A 25,207-nucleotide genomic window follows, 5' to 3' on the forward strand; every position below is an offset into this window, starting at 1 on the left:
TTAGCAATGCTTTTTCAGCTTAACTGTGCATTTTTGTAACACCTAAAGATAATGAGGATTAGGGACAAATTAGGAGTTTTATTTAAGACAGTGGATGAACTCTTTCCTTCCAAGAGATTTTAAGGTTGTTTAACTCAGTATTGATCTCTAGGCCCTGATGAAAAGGGCATAGGGCATGGCAATCAAATCTCTTTCTCTTAAAAAGAAAAAAGAAAAGCTGTTTACCTGGTGCAGTGAAGAGCAGAGGGAAGAGGGAATAATGTCCTGTTGTGGTCAGAATCAGAAAAATTGAAGCATCTCCTGCTTTTCCCACAGACAGAAGGCTAAAAATAAAAATTCTTATAATAATTCCTTAAAGTAACAACTGAAACTTACACTGAGAGAGCTTGAATAAACTGCAATTATTATTATTTCTAGAACTGGCTTAAGCATAAGATAGCATACTGATCTTTGCTACAAGTACAATTCAATTGAGAATATTAATTTAGTGGGGAAATTTAGCAGCTCATAAAAGAATGTACCACACAGACCGGGAGTAGTCAAAAAGAGTCCTGCTTCCCTGAAGAACTGCCTTCTCCAGAGAAAGGGATGTTGTGGGATTGGGAGCTGCCTAGTGGTGATAGCCAGGGAAACAGAACTTGGTAGTTTAATGTTTAATGTGCCTGATGATGCTTGGTATGAATTCTAACTAAAGACATTAGAACTTTGCTCTATTTCTTATTTTGGAAACTCCAAATTGCTGAATGAATCTAAAGAAGCCATATACTGATGTGACAAATTTGCTTAAGGTTCCTTCAAACCTTAAATAATTTCTCTCAGGATTTAAGAAAAACCTCAAGAAAAAAAGGCTAATTCTATTACTATCTATCTATCTAGCTAGCTATCTAGCTATCTATCTGGTTTTATTTTTAATTTTATACAAAAATGGATACTATTGCACTTAATTTTTTTCAAGCATGGTACAGTGAAAAGATGATAGGAATCAGCATCATAACATCTGGTTTAAGTCCTAGCTGTGCTACTTGGTAGTTGTATGGCTTTGGATTAAGTCACTGAAACTCTCTGAGCCCCAGTTTCTGTAGATGTTAAAACAGGATGATATCCATTTATCCTAATTACGTTAAAGGTTGTTGTGAGGCTCAAAAAGAAAAAAACATGTAAAAAACAAAACAACCCCTACCAATACCCCAAGAAGAGTTCTGCAAAATGCGAAGTGCTATACAAGTTAGATTTTATTCCACAATGGACTCAATCCTTACTTTGACTAACAATACTTAAGAAGAAACTGTGGAGGGCAGCCTGGGTGGCTCAGCAGTTTAGCACCACCTTTGGCCCAGGGCCTGATCCTGGAGACCTGGAATAGAGTCCCACGTCAGGCTCCCTGCATGGAACCCGCTTCTCCCTCTGCCTGTGTCTCTGCCTCTCTCTCTCCCTCTCTGTGTCTCTCCTGAATAAATAAATACAATCTTAAAAAAGAAGAAGAAGAAGAAGAAGAAGAAGAAGAAGAAGAAGAAGAAGAAGAAGAAGAAGAAGAAGAAACAACAACAACAACAACTATGGAACCTTATTTCCTCAGATGTGATGACACCAAAGCCCACACTTTTCTATACTATGCTGCCATTCAATATCCAGATCTAATAGCCTGGCACCATGGTTCTTAATCACTAAAGTACCCCTTAACAAAAAAAGTGCAGAAACTATACATGCAATTTCACAGGTCCAGGGATCCCAAGTTAAGCGTCCCTGTCCTGTCCTAGTATAAATCTGTTCCTGTACATCTTTGCCTTTGCCCATCCCACTGAACATGTCTAGAAGGAACAGATCAAATAGGAAACAAGAGGGTCAATTGTGAAATATGCCAGAAATGCCAGCTGAGCTACATGCTTACCTCATTGGGAGAACTGCGAGGAGTATGGCTTTTTCATGGACGTGCCACCCAAACAGGAAGGAGCTCAAGGCACAAAGAATTAGACATCGGAGAAAGCCTCTAGGCCCTTGAGGTTTAAACCAAAGACAGAAAACAGAGGGCTAGAAACAACAGGCAAAGGTAAAACTTCAATATCATTTAAAACAGGCTTTACAGAAACATTGTTCAGACAAATACAATTAATATCATCTCTCAAAAACCATAGATCTTAGACTATTCTCCATTAAACTGGGATAATTCATCACTTTAACGCTCCACCAGAAGTTATAAAAAAACCACTGAGAGAAAAAAGGCTTTTGGAAATATTTAACTCATTAAAATAATAATAATAATAATAATAATAATAATAATAATAATAAATGATAAAATTAATTAAGATAAATGACAAAATTAAGTTCTAGGATATCCAATAAAACCCCTTATTATACCTTCACAATTAGTTAATTAGTAGTCACTGAACCTATTAGGCTAAACTGCAAAAGTTCATCAACATTCTGGGGCTAATAATAAATTAGATTTTTTTTTTAATAAATTAGATTTTGCTATGTTAATAAACACATACCCAGCTTTGTGGCCTGGAGCATTTTTATTTATTTATGATTTTATTTATTTATTCATGAGAGACACACAGAAAGAGGCAGAGACATAGGTAGAGGGAGAAGCAGGCTCCCCATGGGGAGCCTGACGAAAGACTCAATCCCAGGACCCGGGGATCACGACCTGACCCAAAGACAGACACTCAATCACTGAGCCACCCAGCTGCCCCTAGACTGTATTTTATAATAAAACTATGGCCTGCCATATGCAGCTTATGAGGCTGAGATTTTTAAAAAGTTTGAAAAAATACATAAAGATAAATAAAAGTTTTTTTACCTTAGAACATGGGAACAAATAGGCCAGCAGAGCTTAATTACCTACTAGTACTGCCACTTAATTAAGTGGGGGTCAGGTGTCTTGTGAGGCTTGGTCTTTTAGAAACTAAAATTAAAGCTGAGTATAATTGTTGGTAAGGTTGAGTTTATATTGAATGTTGCTAAAATTATATCATGAAATTGAGAGCACTGTGATTCCTAACAAAAAAAAGCTATGAATGAAGCCTCTATCAGCATCTGACTCATGTTAGATTCAATGTTTGATGCTCAAATAGCCATTGCTGATTCTAACCTGCAGTCGTCATCAAAACAAAAATATCCATGCAGTCGAGACAACTGTGGATTTTTGACTAGTTAGCATGGATGAAAACAAACAACAGAAACCTGGATGTCCCCACTACACACATTTCCTTCTTTCTCCACAGTGCAATCCTTGCCCCCTCCTCCCTGGGCTTTTCCTTTTTCCTCATTGGAGGGTGAACAGACGATCTGACAGCTGCAATGAGGATCTTTCTCAAAGGGGTTTTACTAGTAATCTTTCCTTCAGGTGTTCAAAGTTACTCAAGAATTGCTATGAAATACCTCCATTTGCAGCAGGATCATGGTATTTGTCCTACAGCTGGAAAAACTGGAAAGCTGAAATTAACCAGCCATACAAGAGAGAAACAGAGAAAACTCAAGAAATGAGTACTGTGGGTGAATTCTTACCAATATGGCCATCAGAGTACAGATGAGGGTGGCCAAGGGGGTCACTGAAGGAAGGACTGTGTGTTGGAACTGCTGAACCAAACCACTTGTCATTGAAGCCTTGGGAATTTTGTTGGGATCAAGCAGTTTCAATTCCAAACCTACAGAATACGTAGAGATTGTTTAATTTTCATCAATAGCACACCATATTTTACCAACTCCTTGAGGAAGAAAAAGCTACTAAATCTTATTGCTGCTTCAAGGTCAGGATATATTAACTCAATTCTGTACTACTCTACTTAAAATGCCCTGGTCTTGAGATTATACAATGCAAAGAAGTGTTTGCATTGGAATAGGGAATTCATGCAGCTTAAAATGATCTTTGCTTGCAGGTGGCATGAAGAGCAATCTGGGGTCACTTCGAAAATAAAGCAGGCTTTTAAAATGTAGGTCTGATCACATCACACCCCAACTTGGAATCCTTCATTGCCTACAGAGTAAAGTCCATATTCTCAAGCATGGCATAGAGTATCTTCCATGATCTAGCTCCTTCCTACCACTCCAGCTTCATCTCCTACACTTTATTAAATGTGGCATGGCCACTACCGATGGGACATAGCACTCTCCACACTTGTCCCCTTTGCTTACAATGGCCTACTCACTTTGCAAAGTTAACTCCTAATTCACTCCCTTAACTGAGAAAGGTTTTAAATTAAAAAGTAGAGCTGATTTTCTTGTGGGCTAGATACACATATGTATCTATGGACCTTGTACATGTCTCTGTTATCTGTTTATGGACTTACTTCTCCACTACAATTGGGTTTCTTAAAGGCGGAAATGATGATTAGTTCATTTCCAGCCCCAGTACTTAGGGGTTCAAGGAATACTTATTAAATGAACCAAGTCTGAGGATGATGAAGCAAAGCCTATCCCAAATAAGCTAATAGAACAGACAATCTGAGCACCTGCATGGGCCTAATGCCATTTAAAATCAGTGAAATGGCTCTTTCCCATCTTGCAAGATGGCGGGCGAAAAAGCCGAGAAGCCGGATATTAAGGAGAAGAAACCTGAAGCCAAGAAGGTTAATGCTGGTGGCAAGGCAAAGAAGGGTAACCTCAAGGCTAAAACGCCAAAGAAGGGGAAGCCCCACTGCAGCCAAAACCCTGTCCTAGTCAGAGGAATTGGCAGATATTCTCGATCGGCTATGTATTCCAGAAAAGCCATGTACAAGAGGAAGTATTTGGCAGCTAAATCCAGGGTTGAAAAGAAAAAGAAGGAGAAGGTTCCTGCTACTGTTACAAAACCAGTTGGTGGTGACAAGAATGGTGGTACCCGAGTGGTTAAACTTCGCAAAATGCCTAGGTATTATCTACTGAAGATATGCCTCGCAAGCTGTTGAGCCATGGCAAAAAACCTTTCAGTCAGCATTTGAGACAGTTGCGAGCTAGCATCACTCCTGGGACCATTTTGATCATCCTTACTGGGTGCCACAGAGGCAAGAGGGTAGTTTTCCTGAAGCAACTGAGCAGTGGCTTGCTACTTGTGACTGGACCTCTGGCCCTCAACTGAGTTCCTCTGCGTAGAACACACCAGAAATTTGTCATTGCCACTTCCACCAAAATTGATATAAGCAGTGTGAAAATCCCCAAACATCTCACTGATGCTTATTTCAAGAAGAAGCTGTGTAAACCCAGACACCAGGAAGGGGAGATTTTTGACACAGAGGAGAAATACGAGATTACAGAGCAGCGCAAGGTTGATCAGAAAGCTGTGGACTCGCAAATTCTGCCAAAAATCAAAGCTGTTCCTCAGCTTCAGGGCTACCTCCGCTCTGTGTTTTCTCTCACAAATGGAGTTTACCCTCACAAATTGGTGTTCTAAATTTCTTACAAAGAACCTAATTAAACAACTGATCCATTAAAAAAAAATCAGTGAAATGCAGCAAGGTGCAGACTACCAAAATATTTTGTATTCATTAAACCTCTTTCCTTTTCTCTTCAGTCTGATGATTCACTCTTAAAGCTAGTAATGATTTCCCTGCCACTGACTTTCCAGGTAAGACATCTCTGAGGAGACGGATAAATAAGATAATATACAGGGTAGCTTCCTGAGTCAGACAAGGAAAGTGGCCCTTGAATCTCATAACCATGCTGGTTGTTTAAGGTTTCTGAAATATAAATGTTAAGAAATTCCTTGTAAGGATCCATGAACATCAAGGCTGGATTCATAGTGGGTGAGGGAGAACATCACATTATGATTTCCTACAAGTATGCACCAAAAATAGTAAGAGCAGCTATTATGTGCCAAGAGTTTTGTAGCCATTACTTTCAGGCCCCTAAGGCACAGAGGGATGTGTAAGTTGTCCAAAGTCACACAAGGGATAAGTGGTAGAATTAAACCCAGGTCTGTCTGGCTCCAAAGCCCCTGCTACCAACAACCCGGTATTTCTTTATTATTGTGTGTTTCTTACAACATGCTGCACGGGTACAGTCACTTATATTAGCCCTTTATTATAATTGCTAGAAGATCAAGTGACTTGATCAATGCCACAGAGCCATTAATTTATGCAGGTGGACCTCCAACCAAGTCATCAGACTCTAGATCAGGGGTTGGCAAAGTCTAGCCTGAGGGCCAAATCCCCAGCCTGTGAGCAATCCCCTCATTTTGGTATAGCCCTAAAGCTACAAAGAGTTTTTTATATTTTCCAAAGTTATAAAGCAAACAAACAAAAACACTATGTGGTCTGCAAAGCCTAAGCTATTTACTATCTGGCCCATTAGAGACAGAATTTGCAGACCTTTCTTTTTCTTGATCCCACCATTTCCCATCAAGTTAGGCTATATTCACAAACTACTGAGAATTATTCCAGAATGAATTATTTTCAGTAGGATGATCTCAAAATATATATATATTTTTATCACTACCCAAACTTTTTTTTTTTTAAAGATTTTATTTATTTATTCATGAGAGACACAGAGAGAGGCAGAAACATAGGCAGAGGGAGAAGCAGGCTCCATGCAGGGAGCCCGATGTGGGACTCGATCCCCAAACTGGGATCATGCACTGAACCACTGAGCCACCCAGGCTAGACTACGTTTCCCTGCTGAATACTGTCTTTTATTTATTTTTTATTTTTATTTTTTTTTAAACTTATGATAGTCACAGAGAGAGAGAGAGAGAGAGAGAGAGGCAGAGACATAGGCAGAGGGAGAAGCAGGCTCCATGCACCGGGAGCCCGACGTGGGATTCGATCCCGGGTCTCCAGGATCGCGCCCTGGGCCAAAGGCAGGTGCCAAACCACTGCACCACCCAGGGATCCCTGAATACTGTCTTAAGGCAAAAATTACTTTGAGAATGTCTAAATATTTTATATTTTCCCCCAGGAAAGGATCAACAAGCTCACGGCCACAGACAGCTTTCGTAAGGAGCACAGACAGTTTGTCTACTGCACTGAAGCCTGAGTTCCTAGAGCTGAAAGCTGGAATTTATGGCTAGACAAATAGTTCAGGCCCATTCAAAGCACAAAGCACTGTTTTCCATTTCTCAATGTGACTCATCCTTTCCAAATTCATCATCTAAGTAAGAAGGCTTGCTACTATACCGATGACGGAGAGCACTTTGTCCAAAGCATTGTACAAAGCCCAGAAGTTTGGAGCCCAATATGCATGGCAGAGGCCCCTCTTGAAAGGGAAGAGTCGAGACAAGACTTGAGGCAGTTGGTTCTGTAGAAAAGAGATTCAACATTGATGATCAATCTTTTCCAGATTCGAAAAGAAAACTAAACAACAACAACAACAACAACAAAACAATAAGAGAACTAAGGAACTATCTGTGACGTGGTGTGTGGAAAGTTTTAAGTTGCAGTCTTTGTTCCTTTGAGTAGTTGTGTGATCCTGAGCAACTGTCACAAACTCCTCTTGTCTAACCTTCTCATCTGTTAGGGGGACAAGATACACTGAATACCAGTCCAGTACTGTTATGGGAGAAGTATAATAAGAGAAGAATTTATGAGGTGCAAAGGAGGACAAAGAGTGCAGCTTATTCAAGTCTACTGAAGAGAAGGTGGCCCCAAGGAAGACTTTACAAAAGATGTGATGCTTTTCAGTTTTAGCCGGAATTAAAATTAATTACTTGAATTCAGGGTGTGGGAAGAAGGGAAAAATATCTACTGAACATGTGTAATATTTTAGGTACTTTGAATGTTTGCTGTCAGTGATTGACTGTGAAAGCACCCTGAGTACTGATTTGGGGGTTACAAATAAATTATAGTAGGTAGGCAAATTAGCAAATATGGAAATCTGTGAAAAGTGATCATCGATTCTGTGTGTGCCTGTGTGTGCAAGACATGAGTAAAACATATAAATATACACATACATGTTTGAATATTAACAAAAATGTCAGAAAGAATACCATCCTATCTTTGGGGAGTCACACTGGGGAAGACTAAGAAAAAGGTAGTTTTGTTTATTTTATACATTCTTGGTTTTATTATTTTTTCTAAACAACAATATCAGCAACAACAAAAAACACATATTACTTTATTAAGAAAATAAGACTTACCAAGGCTAGAAAAGGACCCAACGAAAGAGCAGAAACTAGGAAAACAATTAGTCCCAGGGAAATAAGACGGATAAAGCTGAAACTGTTCCATCGGATGGACCCATCTACAGAAAAGGAACATTACCATTACTCTAGGAGTATGGAAAACCATAACTTATACAATGTGCTAAAACCAGAAGTGTCCCCTGATAGTACGCTAATATCTACTATGTGGCAAGGGCACAGAAAAGTCAGAATGGGCAAAGGGTTTGTAGGATCAATAGCTGAGAGGTATGTATAAAATCTTCTCATGAAGCAAGCTACCTAGTCAAGCAAAAATAAAATAAAGGTTTTGGTATTATCACTGAAACTTACCTGGTTTATTTGCAGTGAAACAGTAAGACCGCAGCAGGTATATACCATAAGCTGGTGCTACATAGAGGTAGATGTGCTTGAAATGTAGAAGAACAGCAAAGAGCAATGCTCCTTCCATATGCCTTTTCTAGGAGATTTAAAAGGGAAACATTACTTTAAAATTCAGGGTAAACTAAATGTAGTAATACAGTATCCTGATTGGATCTTGGAATAGAAAAAAGAACATTAGTGGAAAAACTGGTGAAATCTGCACCAATGTCAGTTTTTCAGTCTTTGTTTTTTTAAAAAGTTTTAATTCTAATGCCAGTTAGTTAACATACAGTGTTGTATTAGTTTCAGGTGTGTAGCATGGTTTCTTAGTCTTGATGAAAGTATCATAGTTTTTTTTTTTTTTTTTTAAGATTTCATTTATTTATTCATGAGCATACACAGAAAGGAGAGAGAGAGAGGCAGAGACACAGGCAGAGGGAGAAGCAGGCTCCCTGCAGGGAGCCCGATGAGGGACTCGTTCCCAGGTCTCCAGGATCACACTCTAGGCCGAAGGCGGCGCTAAACCGCTGAGCCACCAGAGCTGCCCAGTATCATAGTTTTATAGAAGACGGTAACATTAGGGGAAAATGGGTGAGGGGTACAGGAACTCTGCACTATCTTTGCAACTTTTCCATAAATCTAAAACTATTTATAAAAATTAAATCCCTGGCAGCACCGGTGGCTTGGCAGTTTAGCGCCTGCCTTCAGCCCAGGACGTGATCCTGGAGTCCCAGGATCAAGTCCCACATCAGGCTCCCTGCATGGAGCCTGCTTCTCCCTCTGCCTGTGTCTCTGCCTCTGTGTCTCTCATGAATAAATAAATAAAATCTTAAAAAAAAATTAAATTCCTTAAAAAAACCCACTGGAGATCGGTTACATGACAATGTGAATATACTTAACAATACTAGACTATACACTCAAAAATGGTTAAGATAGTTAATTTTATGTGTATTTTACTGTAATTAAAAATACATATTTTAAAACATATATTCTGAACTAGTTAATGAAATACTATGTCTGGGATGTGTGTATGTGCATGTATGTAGATCACTGTAGTATTTTCTCTACTTTTGTATATGATTTAAGTTTGCTATAATAAAACATTTTTAAAATTCAGGCAAATATTCTACATGCAAGCTAAGATGAAAACAGGCAAGTGATTCATTAGTTTTTATACTGAGCCTAGTTCATTTCTGCAAAAAGTATTTACTCAATACTAAGCTTGATGCTGAGATACAGGACACATCATAACAACACATTACAAATTCTCTTTAAAGATCTACAGCCCAGAGAATTCAATCACCCTTCCCGCCTTTACAGTTTTACAACAGCTGGAGCTGATTTCCATGGAGGAGCTGGGAATGAGGGTACGAAAGAATATATATGATGTTATGCTACCAGAGAACCATTTAAATCTGCTGTTACAGGTAAGGAAACATATAGCACTATAAGGCTGAAGGCACCAAGTACAGTACTTGCCCCTACTAAAGGTAATCTGATTTAAAGCAAACAAAAAAAATCCCAAGTTGACTTAACTAAATAAATCTGAATTCTACCTACCTCACAGGAATCTGGGGATCAAATGAGATAATGTTCCTGTGGTCCAGCAAGGAAACTGCCAAAGGGACCATGAAATGCCAAGTTCCTTCTCTCACTGTCTCATTGGGTGTGGTCTAGAATAGATGAATGAGGAATGATGAGGAAAGAGAATGGGGGGTTTCAGATCTCTTGTCACCCATTTTATAATTTATTTGAGATTCAGAGAAAGTCTAGCTGGTTCTATAGCTAACTTTTATTCAACAATCACTGAATGCCAATTACGTTCTAAGTACTATGTGGCTTTTTATGGTTAGAAGAAAAAAACTAGACATTTATAGTTGACAAAGAACTTTAAAACAAATTATCAAATTTGATCTTTCCAAAGTCCTTGTGAGGTAGGAAGCCCCATTTTAAGTAGGCTCTGCACCCACTATAGAGCCCAACGCAAGGCTTGAACTCACAACCCTTAGATCAAGACCTGAGCTGAGATCAAGAGTTGGATGCTCACAACCAACTGAGCCACCCAGGAGCCCAAGTAGGAAGTCCCATTTTACAAATAAGAATGTAACAAATGGTACACTTCATTTTATAGATGCAAAAACTGAGGCTGAGGGGTTAAATGATTTGCTTGGGTTAATGGTTCCCAAACATGACTGTGAATCAAAATTCTCTGTAGAGCCTGAAACCCTGATGCTAAGGATTCTGAGCCAGCATACAGAGGGGTGCCCCAGAAATCCGAACTTCTGATTTCTTCCTCTACAAAGAGGAGGGTAATAATTACAACTTCACAGAATAGTTGTGAGGTTTACAATACAATACAGTAATTACAACTTCACAGAGTAGTTGTGAGGTTTACTCAATATTATATATAATATAATGTACCTAACCCAAAGTAGCCAGTGCATTTGTGTGAGCACTGAGTCATAGTTTATTAGGGTCAGTCAGGATTTCAACTCAAGTCTTCTGATTTCAAATCCCACGCTTTCTGTCACCATGCTACCTGCTTCTGATGGTAAAACCCTACCATCAGTTATTACATGGTAAAAACTAAAGATTTCATTGTAGATAAATGATTTGAACCAAATACAGCACCTCAAGTATATTTCAGGCCGGCCACCCTCTAACAAGTTTTTAGAGTCTACACATAAAAAGAAGAAAGTTATTATCAAAAGAGAAGACAGGATTTGAGAGAAACACTCAATGCAAGTGTCTACAGTGCTTGGCAATTCAAAACAGTTGGTCAAATAAGTCTGCCTATCACTCATTATACTGCTGCCTTTATAAGCACCAAGACCTAAGGGGAAAAAAATCTCATCAGCCTATTTTGTATTTACCTGAAACAATCGTGCAATGGAGAGTAACATTAATCCAAATAAAAAACCATTGTACTGGAAATGAATATCTGGACTTAGGTTAAGGAAAGACAACAGAGGATATCAAATTTTAATTGAACTGTGTTAGCAGACTGGGTATAAAAATGTAAACGCTTTCCTAATGAGAAAACTAAAGACAAAAATATTCCTCCCAGTTTGGACGTCTCATAAATGTGTTTTCTGTAAACAGAATCAAATCAGACAAACTCTATTAAAGTGTATATATTGTCAAGGATTATTATAGGGCATAAAAAAATTGTGTTTAAGAAGAAAACCAGGAAACTTTCCCATGTTTTTTTCTACCTTAAAGACCCAGCAGCTATGGGGCAAATCTTTTGGTTTTGTTTTTTAGATTAAGGGATGAGAAGGTGGGCAGCCCTGGTAGTGCAGCGGTTTGGCGCCGCCTGCAGCCTGGGGTGTGATCCTGGGGACCTGGAATCGAGTCCCACGTCGGGCTCCCTGCGTGGAACCTGCTTGTGTCTCTGCCTCTCTCTCTGTGTGTCTATGAATAAATAAATAAAATCTTTTGAAAAAAAAAAAGGGATGAGAAGGTAAGGGACCTAACAGCTACTTAAGGCCACTAGCATGTAGCACCTTGTATAGAGTATCAATACACAATCTTACTTAGTAAGCCTCACAATGAACCTGTGAGGAAGTTAGAGCTCAGAGCCATTAATCCACATGTGGCCTAAAGCTACTGCAATGCCATAGCTAAGAGATGAGGCCAGGTCAGACTTCAACCAAAGTCTGGGTGTTTTCCTCATACGTGGTTACCTTTATGAAAATTGTGAATATTAGGCTTTTACCATTGAGATTTTCACTCAAATCTTCTGGATTTAAGAACTTTGCCTGTTGGGCAGCCTGGGTAGCTCAGTGGTTTAGTGCCACCTTTGGCCCAGGGCGTAATCTGGAGACCCAGGATCGAGTCCTACGTCAGGCTCCCTGCATGGAGCCTGCTTCTCCCTCTGCCTGTGTCTCTGCTTCTCTCTCTCTGTGTCTCTCCTGAATAAATAAATTATATATATATATATATAAACTTTTTTTTTTTTTTTAAAAAAGAACTTTGCCTGTTAATTTGTGGTAAGACAAGATGGTGGAAAAGCATGAAGGCCTATCTGTTCCCACAAACAACACTAAGGTAGGCTGTTTCCTAGGAAAGGTATTTAGAATAACATGTTATAAAACTATTTAAGATATATGATTAAAGACAGTTAACAAACCCCAGCATACTGCTTAACTTACTAGTGCTTTAACTGGTTCTTGAACATCATTAACTTTTCAGAGACAAAATGCGCTAACAATCAGTCTGGTATAGTTGGAGAACCCGAAGAAACCACAGTTTGGGGAACCCACTGACCCATTTTCAATAGCAGCTCACATTTCAGAATCATCATTGTAGAAATAATCTTATACTTAATATATATAACAGAATAAGTAAGAGAATAATACAGAAAATGTTAAGGATACGGTCCACAATTAACAACCCGAAGTTCCACAGCAGTAACACTGATAGGATAAACTTTGGCTTCTCTGTAAGTTCTTTACCTGCTTTTTTCCCATCAATGCATTTACAGCACCTATACAGCAGGAAGGAAGCAGAAATAACTTTCATCTTCATTAGAATATCACAAGACTAGTACAGAGTATACTCTGATACACTCAGATCCATTTTATTAGCTGTTCCTGATAAACTATCCAGGCTGTTCTTGACTGTTTACAAAGGTGACAGCAGAAACAAAGAACTCAGGGACAGTTCCATGTCTCTTTCTCAGCTATGATGATTTGAAACAAAGTCTTCATTTAATAAAATGAAAAATTAAAAAACAACCACCATAAACTCAAAAGGATTTTGAAAATTGAGAGGGCACACACTGTATCAGCCTTGAGTAAAAAATGCAGACCATATCTGAGACTAATATAACAACATAACACTGTATGTCAACTATATTTAAAAAAAAAGCATACTGAGATGATACAGCACTCTAAATTATATATCATACCAGCCAAATTAAAAATAGAGCTATGAGGGACGCCTGGGTGGCTCAGCAGTTGAGCGTCTGCCTTTGGCTCAGGGTGGGATCGAGTCTCACATCGGGCTCCCTGCATGGAGCCTGCCTCTCCCTCTGCCTCTCTCTCTCTCTCTCTCTGTGTCTCTCATGAGGAAATAAATAAAATCTTAAAAAACAAAAAGGTGACAAAAAATTATTGTCCTATCTTTATTTTACAAAAATTATATTCAGATACAGAAGAGAGGGTGAAATAATATGTATCAAAATATTGATAGTGATAGCTTTGAGTGGAAAAGTATGGGTAATTTTTTACTTTATGTGTATATGTCATTTTCTGTTTTCCAAAATTTTGACACAGCTGTATAATCCTATAAAAAGATTCTTAAAAATGTGTTTCACTTGAATATTGGCAAATCCTAAAAACAGGAATCTAAGCCAAAAGAAATAGACAATAAAGATGCAGTGAAAAGGGGATTACCAAAAGGTAACCTGCTTTTCCTCCATGGAGCCTGTTCCCTCATCAAGAGAGACAGTAACCTTACAGGATAATTGAGAAAATTAAGTTACTATCTATAGTTGGTGTCTGATTCTGGGAGCTGGCACATAAGGTCTCAACAATTTATATCTTAACTGCTCCCTCAACATTGCAAATGAAAATAAATTCTACTCCCTCCTCTTTCTGCCTATATATATGTTCTCCCTGGGAGCTTGAATTCAAATGTTTTGAGTTTAAAGGCATATATTACAAATAGCCTTCCCTTCCAACTCTTCCTAGGTCATAAACAGATTGAAAGTGAGGGGTCAAACAGGAAATACTCCATGATAAAGAGCAGAGGTTAAAGCATTCCCACGGGAATTCTTTCCTGAATGGGGCAAGGGTTCAGGGCCTCAAAAGAGAAATGATCCATTTGTGATAAGGCTCACTGAAGGGACATAGTTAGTGCTCTGTCACAACTGTACCTGCAGGAGTAAGGACAGAATAGAAACTAACATTAACTGAGAACTTACTACCTGGAAGTCACTGTACAAGATGTTGTATATACGTGTATTCAAGTAAAAATTAACTTATAACAGAAGATTCAAAACATAAAAATATAAAATATAAACATAACTTAAAATTAGCAAAGGGTCTTCATGAAGGAAAGAATCCAGAAACAACAAATAAAAATACTCAGTAAGATTTCCTGAGTTTACTAGAATGGAAATTCCACTGGCAGTCAGCACAATGCATGTGTGTGTGCTGTATGTATGGATGTATATCCTAAAGAGTAGGGTATGTCACAGAAGACTCTGGGGGCTGGCCACAAGAACGGAAGGAAAAGCATACAGAGCCATTCTACGCAGGAGAAATGGAGACAGAACTCTATTTGGGACCACTTTCACAATGTTCACAATTTCTTGTTTCACCTCGGTCTTGTAATTCTACCTTAACCCACATTTTCTTCCACAAGATTCAGTGAGACTGTTTACTGTAATTACTCACTGTATCATTTAAAACATAAATACAGAGTTCGAGACTGTTCTAGCAGTTGCAATTATATGAACTTACTTTTCCCCAAATGAGGAACCAGTTAATGCTACTTAATACTATATTATGTCCTCAACACCTTCCATACAAAATGACATTCTCAGACTTACTCGTGGACAGCATACACAAAGAGTGCATCTGTAAAGATGACAGAAAATCTCTGGAAAAGCAAGGTCCTTGAGCTGGAGTAATTCAGATTATGGATATTCAGCATCTCTTGATCAAAATATTTGGCAACATGTGATAAGGCATATTCAAACCATGCAAAAAATGGAGGGTAATCCAAGGTCCACTCTGAAGTTGCCTGTGGTAAAAATCAAAGATAGAACATGTCCTAAATAACTCAATAAACAAAGTGGATATAAAGATTAAAAATCTTCATTCTCTAGTCTTTAAGAAAACACATGAAATGAAATCCCGTTTAAGATATGACCTATGGGGATCCCTGGGTGGCGCAGCGGTTTGGCGCCTGCCTTTGGCCCAGGGCGCGATCCTGGAGACCTGGGATTGAATCCCACGTCGGGCTCCCGGTGCATGGAGCCTGCTTCTCCCTCTGCCTGTGTCTCTGCCTCTCTCTCTCTGTGACTATCATAAATAAATAAAACATTAAAAAAAAAAAAAAAAAGATATGACCTATGGTGCATGACTGGCTCAGTTGGAAGAACATGTGACTCTTGATTTGGGGGTTGTGAGTTTGAGCCCCATGTTTGGGTTGGAGATTACCCCAAATAAATAAACAACAAAAAAAATGACCTAAATTAATAGAGTAATTCCTATGGAAGACTGAGCAGAACACCAACCACACCTGGTTCCTAAGTTATTTAATATGGTCTTCAATTTTTTTTTAAAGATTTATTTATTTATGAGAGAGAGAGAGAGAGAGGCAGAGACACAGGAGGAGGGAGAAGCAGGCTCCATGCTGGGAGCCGGACATGGAACTCGATCCAGGGACTCCAGGATCGCGCCCTGGGCCAAAGGTGGCGCTAAACCACTGAGCCACCCAGGGATCCCCTAATATGGTCTTCAATTTCCTTAACTAGAATCAACAATATTTCAAAAGGAAATTAATGAAACTTGCAGTAATAAACTTGGTTTTGATACAATACTGCTTATCTAAATATAAAAAGGGAGCTATAGCATAACAAATGATTCACTAGCTTGGGTTCAAGTTCTAACTCAGACTCAATTTTCCTATTTGTAAAATACATATTGTAAGGGTTAGTTGATATAATACATATGAAATACAGTTATAAATGGCAAAATGAAAGACAAATGCTAGGGGCAGCCTGGGTGGCTCAACGGTTTAGCGCCGCCTTCGGCCCAGGGCATGATCCTGGAGACCCGGGATCGAGTTCCGCATCGGGCTCCCGACATGGAGCCTGCTTCTCCCTCTACCTGTGTCTCTGTCTCTCTCATGAATAAATAAATAAAATCTTAAAAAAAAAAAAAAGAAAGACAAATGCTATTTACCTTTTGTTCCAATAGGTTATGAGATACTGAAGTTAAGAGAGCAAAAGCCACTCTTTGCCATTTCTGTATTCTGAACATTTAGTAAGTACCTGGTATATTATTAATCATTAGTTAAGTGAATGACAGTTACTAACAAGTAAATATAAATGCAGATCATATGAAATGTAGAGTATATGAAAATGAAGTATGTAATTTCAGGATATTATTTTTTTAGATTTCTCTAAGTCTGTTTCCTCATCCAAACAACAGAGTAGTAGTACATACTTTATGGGTTATTTATTAAATTTTATATACATATACAAAATACTGTTTATATAGCATTGAACCAGTATCAATAAACATTATTTACTACCACTTAAAAAATCATTATTCTCACCATAGACTGTCCCTGAAACTAAACTTGGACCTTGCACCTCTAAGAGCTCAGACCTAATAATCTCCCTATTCTGTGTTTGTTGCTCCTTTCAATGGAAAAGCCCTCTCCTTCTGGAATTGCACTGAGGGTTCACTGGGTACTAACTGGGTGCCCACAGGACTACTATTTAGGGTCATTCTGTGGTATAAAATGAGGTAATAGGGGCTCAGACAAACTATTTGTCAGCTCTTTGTTAATGGTAAGGATAAATGACAACTTTAGGTCCAGATCAGATGTAGCCTAGCTACTCCCCCTGCAGGTATAAAAATGTAGAAGCCTTAGAAGAGGCAAACCCAGAGGCTCTCCTAGGGCACTCAAGCTAAGAACATACCCATTAAGCTTTCCCTCACAAGAAGTTTCCTTCCCTAATTCCAAGTTTCCAATGTGGACTGTGAACAAGATGAGCTATTAAACTGTAGATAGAGGGATCCCTGGGTGGCGCAGCGGTTTAGCGCCTGCCTTTGGCCCAGGGCGCGATCCTGGAGACCCGGGATCGAATCCCACGTCGGGCTCCCGGTGCATGGAGCCTGCTTCTCCCTCTGCCTGTGTCTCTGCCTCTCTCTCTCTCTCTCTCTCTGTGTGTGTGTGTGTGTGTGACTATCATAAATAAATTTAAAAAAATAATAAACTGTAGATAGAAAAATTAGAAATTCTATTTTTTAATCTCATCCTTTTTAGTGCCTATTTTTAACAGTATATTAATAAAGCAGTATTTGCATAATTTATAAATAAACTCATATTTAATAGCAAATGATCAACAATGTTTTCTTACTAGGGTATAGATACTTAAGAAACGAGTTTAGAAATTAAAACTCCATGTAATTCCAAGGAAGTCATTATTAACTTTGACTTCAATAACATCTGCAGTTCCCAGCTACAGTTTTCCATGTTAGAGTTCACTCTATGCTTAAAAAGCTATTTACCCTATAGAACATCTATGAGGTTTTCTCTTACTTTATCTTATTCACACGTTTATTACTTTAAAATAAGGACCAGGAAGCACAGAAAAAAATTGGGAGGGACAAGTGCTGCCTGGGAGGTTGTCTTTTTTCCAAAACAAAGTGTCCTTGTCCTTTCTTTGCTATTCTCAATCCCACATCACTCAGAGGCTCTCTATATGCTGTCCTTATTCCCTAAAGACTTTCCAAATCATTCTTTTTTAAAAGATTTTATTTATTTATTCATGAGAGACACACACACAGAGAGGCAGAGACACAGGCAGAGGGAGAAGCAGGCTCCATGCAGGGAGCCTGATGTGGGACTCGATCCTGGGTCTCCAGGATCACGCCCCAGCCTGAAGGTGGTGCTAAACCACTGAGCCACCGGGGCTGCCTAAGACTTTCCAAATCTAACCCAGAAGGTTCTCTTGATCTCAAGGATTTCCATCTGGGGCCATTTTTTTTACTTAAAGAGCTTGGAAGCCTGTGAAGCTACTAGCTATCATTTTCTCCCAAGTGAACAGTTCCGTCATTTAACTAATACCGGGTAGAGCTGGAACTCAGAACTGGGGTCTCCTGATTCCAAATCCATTAGCTCAGTAAGCCACTACAACAGAGCTGTAGAAATCAAGATGGAGTCACTCACGTCAAGCAAGGACTCATGTACAGCAGTGTGGTAGCAGCCAAGGGCGTTACAGCTCAGACCAGATATCATGAAACCAGCACAGACTGACGACAGCCAGAACTGATAACCAGCAGAACCAGAAGAAGCCTGCAAAGACCCAAGACTGATTAGACTCCTTTAAAAGGGGAAGACTTTTGCTGCAAATTGTCACTCTCCAGAGGTTGAATGCAGTGAAAAGGTCAGCGTCTGAAGAGCCTAACAGTTTGCTGAAAAAGTCATCCCCCTTTAAAGGAGTCTAATCAGTCTTGGGTCTTTGCAGGCTTCTTCTGGTTCTGCTGGTTATCAGTTCTGGCTGTCGTCAGTCTGTGCTGGTTTCATGATATCTGGTCTGAGCTGTAACGCCCTTGGCTGCTACCACACTGCTGTACATGAGGGACTCTTATCTTGCTCTCTCCAAGAGCTGTATCTTCAAATACAGAAACATCCAACCTCTTCATACGAAGATTCAAAACAACTGTGTTCATTCTGTAAATATTTACTATGGGTATTTTGGGTGTCTTTCCCAATCAGTTAACCAATCAATTTAAGCAAAGCCAGAGCAGAAAGGCAGGTTAGAAGTCACAGTTAAGCAGTCCACTGTTCACATGTTTACTCCCTTTAGTATGACAGAGAGACCCTTCCAGACCTGACTGAATGTACCTCTTCAGCCTTATCTCCTACTGTGAGCCTCTTCTCACATGTAGTCAAGCCTTGCCCAGAACTGAGTTTTACTCCTTGTTGGCTTTTGTTGTTATATTTGAGGAGAGCAGAAAGAACAAAGTAGTATACCATTACTAGAACATCTTTTTTTTTTTTTTTTTTTTTTAATTAAAGTGAGCTCTACACCCAATGTGGGGCTTGAACTCACAACCCCAAGATCAAGACTCACATGCTCTAGTGACTGAGCCAGCCAGGGCTCCAAGGATATCTTTTACATAAGCCTCTTTTATCCAAAATAAACTGATAAAGAAAACAGCTCTGGCCTACATAGAGTTTTAGGAGTCCTAAAATAACAGATAGTAGTGAAAGTTATAGGAGTAAATGAGAAAGAACATCCAGAAAACTACAGAATTAAAAACACAAGGACCACAAAGAGAACCCTAGAAGAGTATCAGCTGTTGGAAGGGTGTGCAGGTGAGGGAGAGCTGGCAAAGGAAACAAAGAGGAAATGGTCAGAAAGAGAGGGGAGACAGGAGCTGCCTTTTCATTTACAGTCTAAGAGTCATTATATGAATAATGCCAATTATTAACCCTTAATAATGTTTACTGAGCACTTCTGTTCTAAGCACTGTGCTAAGTACTATAAGCATTATATTCACTTCACTCTATTTCTTATTATCATTAATAGTTAGGTGTGTTGAGGCTTTGAGAACTCAAGCTTGGGCATTAAGTGGCAGCGCTGCAAGTCACACAGACACAGTCTGAAATAAAAAGCCCAAACTCTTGACCACTATGCCACATATAATGTCTTTTAATTGGTCTGCATACATGCAAACTGAAATACTTTAAAGTAAACTCTTTATTTTAAAGTAATTGCTTACCGATTCTTAATATTCCCATCACAAATTTATATGTAAGAAGGAACTTGGTCCTTCAGGTCATTGTTCTTAAGCTATTAAGGATTGTTCTGATCTGGCCAAAAAAACCCCCTTCAAAGCAAGAACAAATTCACAGAAAGCTTTAGATTGTCTTAAAAAAAAAAAAAACTCCCTGCAGCAGAGTGCTGTTTTTGATGAAGACACTTCTGAAGTGATGTCTGTTTTTCATGAAATACCATTTGCAGCTTAGTAATTCATACCAGAAACAAAAATACATAGGTTTTATAAATAATAGAAGAGAATGCTTTATATTACCAGAAGCCTGCATATCACATTTGACTATTCCTTTTCTCATAAATCACTAAATATAGGGAATAGGATCTTAGAAATAATTCATTCCAAATCCTTATGTGCCAGATGAGAAACTAAGGCTCAGAGAAATGAAATATATTTTCTGTGCTATGGCAGAGCCAGGCCTAGAATCCAATTTTTCCTCTTAATCCCAAATTCTTTCAAAAAGAGTGTGGCGAATATTATAATTCCCAATTTATAGTTTGGGAAACTCACTTTGAAGTAATAGGATTCCCTAATAGTGCCAGAGGACAGAATGGAGTAAAAAAGACAATTTTTATGAAGATTAATTAGACTTATAATTACATGGAAAACTTTTTCTCCTGGAAAACTGTTTTAACATCAGTAGTATTTATATGATATCACATTATCACCATAATAGATAAGCCACCGAAAAAGTGAAAATTAAAACTTACCTCATAATACCACTGTGATATTGGCAAACTGTGAGTGATAGCAAGCCAGTTTCGGTGTACTTCAAAATCTGTGGAATGGCTATTCAAAACAATCGGATGAGTGAAATGAGATTTTGTCACATTTATTAATTTTACATTTCTTTCTTTCTTTTTTTTTTTTTAACAGTAGATACCACACCTGGTGTAGTGCCCAGCTGGAGGCTTAAACTCATGACCGTGAGATCAAGACCCCAGCTGAGATTAAAATTTGGATACTCAACCGGCTGAGCCACCCAGGGGCCCCTCCATTTCACATTTCTAAAATTATACTTTTAAATGGACAAACACTCCTGTATAGTGATATTCATGATCCTATAAAAACACAAACAGGCATTACATAATCCTGAAACACTGCACTTATCTGGCCTTCTGGAAAAGTTGGGGATTTATATAAAAGTGAAAAGGTTCTTAGAGTTATCTGAAGGGCTGACCAAAAGTCCTACTTAAACAACAGAAGTCCTCTGGCTATTCTTGCTCAGAAGTAACTTACTCTTGCTCATAAAGAATTCTTTTTTTTTTTTTTAATTTTTATTTATTTATGATAGTCACACACAGAGAGAGAGAGGCAGAGACACAGGCAGAGGGAGAAGCAGGCTCCACCCGCCGGGAGCCCGATGTGGGATTCGATCCCGGGTTTCCAGGATCGCGCCCCGCGCCAAAGGCAGGCGCCAAACCGCTGCGCCACCCAGGGATCCCTCATAAAGAATTCTAACAAAATTCATTATCTGGAAAATGCTTCACACACCAACTAGATCTTCAGGGATAAGTAGGAGTTCATCAGAAAGCAAAGGTGGAAAAGGCTCCTGCCATGCCTTTCCCATGTCTCCAAATTCCTCACTATACATAAATATAGTCAAGCATCTCCACTGCAGGGAAAGAAACAGGTTCTCTTCTACCCTTGTAAATTCTGTAACTGGCCAAAGAATTAAACTGCCATAAAACAGATTAATAGGAGAAAAAAAAAAGCCAATTTTAATAATACACGTATATATGAAAGCCCCAAAAGAACAGAGAAAGATAGGAGATTTAGAAGGCAGCCAAATGATTGAGGCTTATATACCACCCTAAGCTGAGGAAAGGGATAGGGGCCTGGGCTTTCCAATGGGGATGCGGCAATTTACTAGAGCCAGAAGAGGATGTTTGGTGCACAAAGGTTGCCCTCCCAGCAGATAAGTCTCTCAGGTGAAAAAGGGATCTCTGGTAACAGCTCCTTTCCCAATACAGGCCCCTTGCTACTGTAAATTTTATTTTCTTTTTTTCTTTCTTTCTTTATTTATGAGAGTCACACAGAGAGAGAGAGAGAGAGAGAGAGAGAGGCAGAGACACAGGCAGAGGGAGAAGCAGGCTCCATACACCAGGAGCCCAACGTGGGATTCGATCCCGGGTCTCCAGGATCGCGCCCTGGGCCAAAGGCAGGCGTCAAACTGCTGTGCCACCCAGGGATCCCCTGAATTTTCTTTATAAAAGGGCAACTTCTACTCTGCTTTCAGAGATTTTCCTGTGTCTGCAGTTTCTCCAAATAATCAGCCCCCAATAATCCTTATGCCAAAGAGCCTTATTTTGGGGTGGAATATTCTATACCCTTTTCCCTCTTTAGAATAATTTTTTTCTGTTTGTCCACTGCTGTACTTCCCGTCCACATCTTGAAGAGCCCCTGATATGTGGATGGGCTCAATACATTCTTGCTAAGTTAACTACTCACCAAAGTCAACTATGAATTCCGCAGCAAAACCCGATGAACACTTCTCAATGTTTTATACAATCTTTCCAGTGACAACTCTCCTGAGTTTCCTAGCCAACCCCTTCTATGTCTGTTCCATGGCTTTCCATTTCAGTATTCACTAGGTAAATGCTGGTGTTCCCGTAAGTTTAGTTCTTGGTCCTCTTTTTATGGAACTTACTCCGCTCTGGATGATCTTATTCATACTTATTGCGTCCATTATCAACTGTACAATGACTCCCATACCACAATACAAGTTTGATCTCTTTTCTGAGTTCTAGAGACAGACATCCCCAAATTTCTGCTGACACTGAAATTTTCTACAGATGCCTCAAAATCACAATTCAAAATTGATAGCCACGACTTAGCAATTCCATTTCTAAGTATATACAGTACTCAACAGAAATGCATTTACCCATGTTTATCAAAAGATATGTACTGGGCCTATCTTCAGGCCTTCAACTACATGTCAATTCCTCAGAGGCTTTCCCTGACACCCAATCTAAAGTAAGTCCCCCGGGTTAGTCCCCTTATAGAATCCCATTCTTTTCCTTCGTAATGCTTTTAACACAAGTATAGTTATGTAATTACATATTTGTGTTGATTTGTGTCTGGAACTGTTATCCCACAAAACTACACTCTTACAGGGTTAGTGATCATATCCATTCTGTCCTCCCCTGTAGTGCCTACCCACAATACCTGGTATGTAAAAAGCAGTTAACACTTTGCTGACTATATTTACATTTATCCTGTAGCTTCCCTCTCACATCCCCGGGTTTTACAGTTTGAGAAGCAGAGCATTAACTACAACTACATACATTCTTAATCCTGGACCAAAGAAACAACCCTGAAGACCCATCTCTAGGCTTAAGTAACTAAAGCAAAAAACATCACTTTATATGCAAAAATTCCCTTTCACTCTGATTTGAAAGGAATTTCTCACATTTTAGAAGGGTTTTTCCAATTTGCCTTTAAAATGGAAAGAAGTTTATTTCCTTTCAGTGATGCAGAAAGTTTGGCCAACTCCTCCTTTTCCTAAGTGTAAGTCTAAACCTACACACACTTCATTGCTTATATAAGTACATATACACATCAGTGTGGATGCACACTCTATACATACAACTCTTCCTTCCATACCCAACAGGTTATCACCAAGAACTGAAGCAAACATTATCAGTAAACCAAAACCTGGGAAAGGGTAGGGAGACCTAGAGGAAGGGCGAAATCACTGCATAAGATTTAGGAAGGAAGAACAGATGGTGGAAGCTAATATTAACAAATATTGAGTTCCCGCAGAATACGCATTACTTGGTGGTTGCTTCCTCACTGGTTTCCATGCTTTCAGACTTGCCCCTCCATTTTTCAAATGGCCTAACCTTGTGTGATCTGGCCACTGCCCACCTCATCCTGTGCCACTCTCCTCCTGCCATATTGCTCTTCAGCAACAATGGGCACTTGCTGTTCCCAGAACGCTGAGTTCTTTCCTCCCACAAAGGCCTCCTTCACGTTTATTCTCTCCTGTGACTGAGCTGTTTTACATTGCTTCCTTCATCCTTCGAATTTTAACTTAAACATCACCTCCTCAAGGAGAAAAGACCCGCAGTGACTCTATTTCCTTCACAGATCCTAACACTATCGTTTCTGTCCATCTGCCCCCACGAATTCTATCGAGGGCAGAACCCGGAAACGTCTTTCTCCTCACAGCACCTCCAGGACTTGGTGGCTCGCCACCGGGCCACTGCGAACTACCGCTGAGTGAACGACGGAGGTGGGTGTCCTTAACCTTAACCTGCACACTAAGATGAGGACCCAAGGCTTAGAAACGCCGAAGCCAGCGACCAGGGCTGTGATCTAGTTCTCAGGTCGAGCGACGATCCGGGCGGCTCAGCGGTTTGGCGCCGCCTTCGGCCCAGGGCGTGACCCCGGAGACCCCGGATCGGGTCCCGCGTCGGGCTTCCTGCGTGGAGCCTGCTTCTCCCTCTGCCTGTGTCTTGCCTGTGTCTTGCCTCTCTCTCTCTCTCTCTCTCAGTGTCTGTCATGAATAAATAAATAAAATCTTAAAAAAAAAAAAAAAAGGTAACGATCAATCCGCGGCATGGGAAGCACAGCGCCCGACTTCCAAGCCCCCTTTCCTCCTCCCACCCACCGGCGTCCAAGCTCCTCATTCCCGCTCTGACCAACCGCGGCGCGGGTCCCTTACTAGGTGGGGATGAGAAGGCATTTGAGGAGAGTCACCCCGAGCGCCAGAGCCGAGAACCAATTTCCACCACACGCCGCAACTCCGGGGGCAGCCATTGCCGCAGCGTCGCGCGCTTCGAACCAATCGGATCCGCATCCGGGCTCCCGCGCATGCGGGGAGGGCCTTCTGAGCCGGCGCCGGCCGCTCCGCGCATGCGCTGAGCCAGTCCGCCTGTGGGACGGCGGAGCTCTGGCGTTTAAATCTCCTGCTGGCCCGTTTTTCCCCCCCACTGTCCAGCGTCTCGCTGGGGCTCGGCTTGGAAGGGCTGCGTCTGCGCAGGTCTCTTAGGATGGCAGGCTAAGTTTCGTCAGCTACTTCATACTTCCTCTGGAATAGTTGCTGCACACGCCTGCTCTGGCGTTTCCTGCATGTGCCTTGCAGCATGGGGTACCCAGGCGTTGGGGTACCCAGGCGAGGGAGAAGTGGAGGAGACGGCGCTGGGACCCAAGAGTTACAGGAGACGAAAGCACCTGAGAGTTCTGGAGGTGCCTAATCCGGCACCAGAACGGAGACAATGATGGGAGCTAAGATACAGAG

The 25,207-nt window shown here is 40.1% G+C and overlaps 1 protein-coding gene, 1 long non-coding RNA gene and 1 pseudogene across 10 annotated transcripts in view; 2 read left to right on the forward strand and 1 right to left on the reverse strand.

Annotated features, from left to right (window-relative positions):
- The window catches only part of ALG8 (ALG8 alpha-1,3-glucosyltransferase), a 27,149-nt gene extending 2,359 nt beyond the window's left edge, over positions 1-24,790 (reverse strand). For 2 of the 9 annotated variants that reach the window (XM_077867194.1, XM_077867192.1), the window contains exons 1-11: positions 24,632-24,789; positions 20,673-20,751; positions 14,991-15,184; positions 12,811-12,920; positions 11,305-11,372; positions 8,402-8,528; positions 8,048-8,151; positions 7,089-7,209; positions 3,508-3,647; positions 1,889-2,028; positions 226-323 (exon numbers count right to left, since the gene is read on the reverse strand). In XM_077867194.1, the coding sequence (XP_077723320.1) occupies positions 226-323; positions 1,889-2,028; positions 3,508-3,647; positions 7,089-7,209; positions 8,048-8,151; positions 8,402-8,528; positions 11,305-11,372; positions 12,811-12,920; positions 14,991-15,184; positions 20,673-20,751; positions 24,632-24,726 (1,276 nt within the window). In that variant the 5' untranslated portion in view covers positions 24,727-24,789. Of the gene's footprint in view, positions 1-225; positions 324-1,888; positions 2,029-3,507; positions 3,648-7,088; positions 7,210-8,047; positions 8,152-8,401; positions 8,529-9,991; positions 10,105-11,304; positions 11,373-12,810; positions 12,921-14,990; positions 15,185-20,672; positions 20,752-22,413; positions 24,185-24,631 lie in introns of those variants that run through there. The other 7 variants (XM_077867199.1, XM_077867196.1, XM_077867195.1 and 4 more) reach the window with 7 other exon arrangements.
- LOC144294956 (large ribosomal subunit protein eL6 pseudogene) lies at positions 4,463-5,415 on the forward strand (annotated as a pseudogene).
- On the forward strand, positions 8,831-24,529 carry LOC144294960 (uncharacterized). Its single transcript, XR_013362300.1, has 3 exons — positions 8,831-9,858; positions 16,366-16,431; positions 24,136-24,529. It is a non-coding gene; the product is annotated as an uncharacterized LOC144294960 (long non-coding RNA).
- Positions 24,791-25,207: the final 417 nt, after the last annotated feature.

The sequence above is a fragment of the Canis aureus genome, chromosome 23 (assembly GCF_053574225.1).
Source record: "Canis aureus isolate CA01 chromosome 23, VMU_Caureus_v.1.0, whole genome shotgun sequence".
NCBI classification, from domain to species: domain Eukaryota; kingdom Metazoa; phylum Chordata; class Mammalia; order Carnivora; family Canidae; genus Canis; species Canis aureus.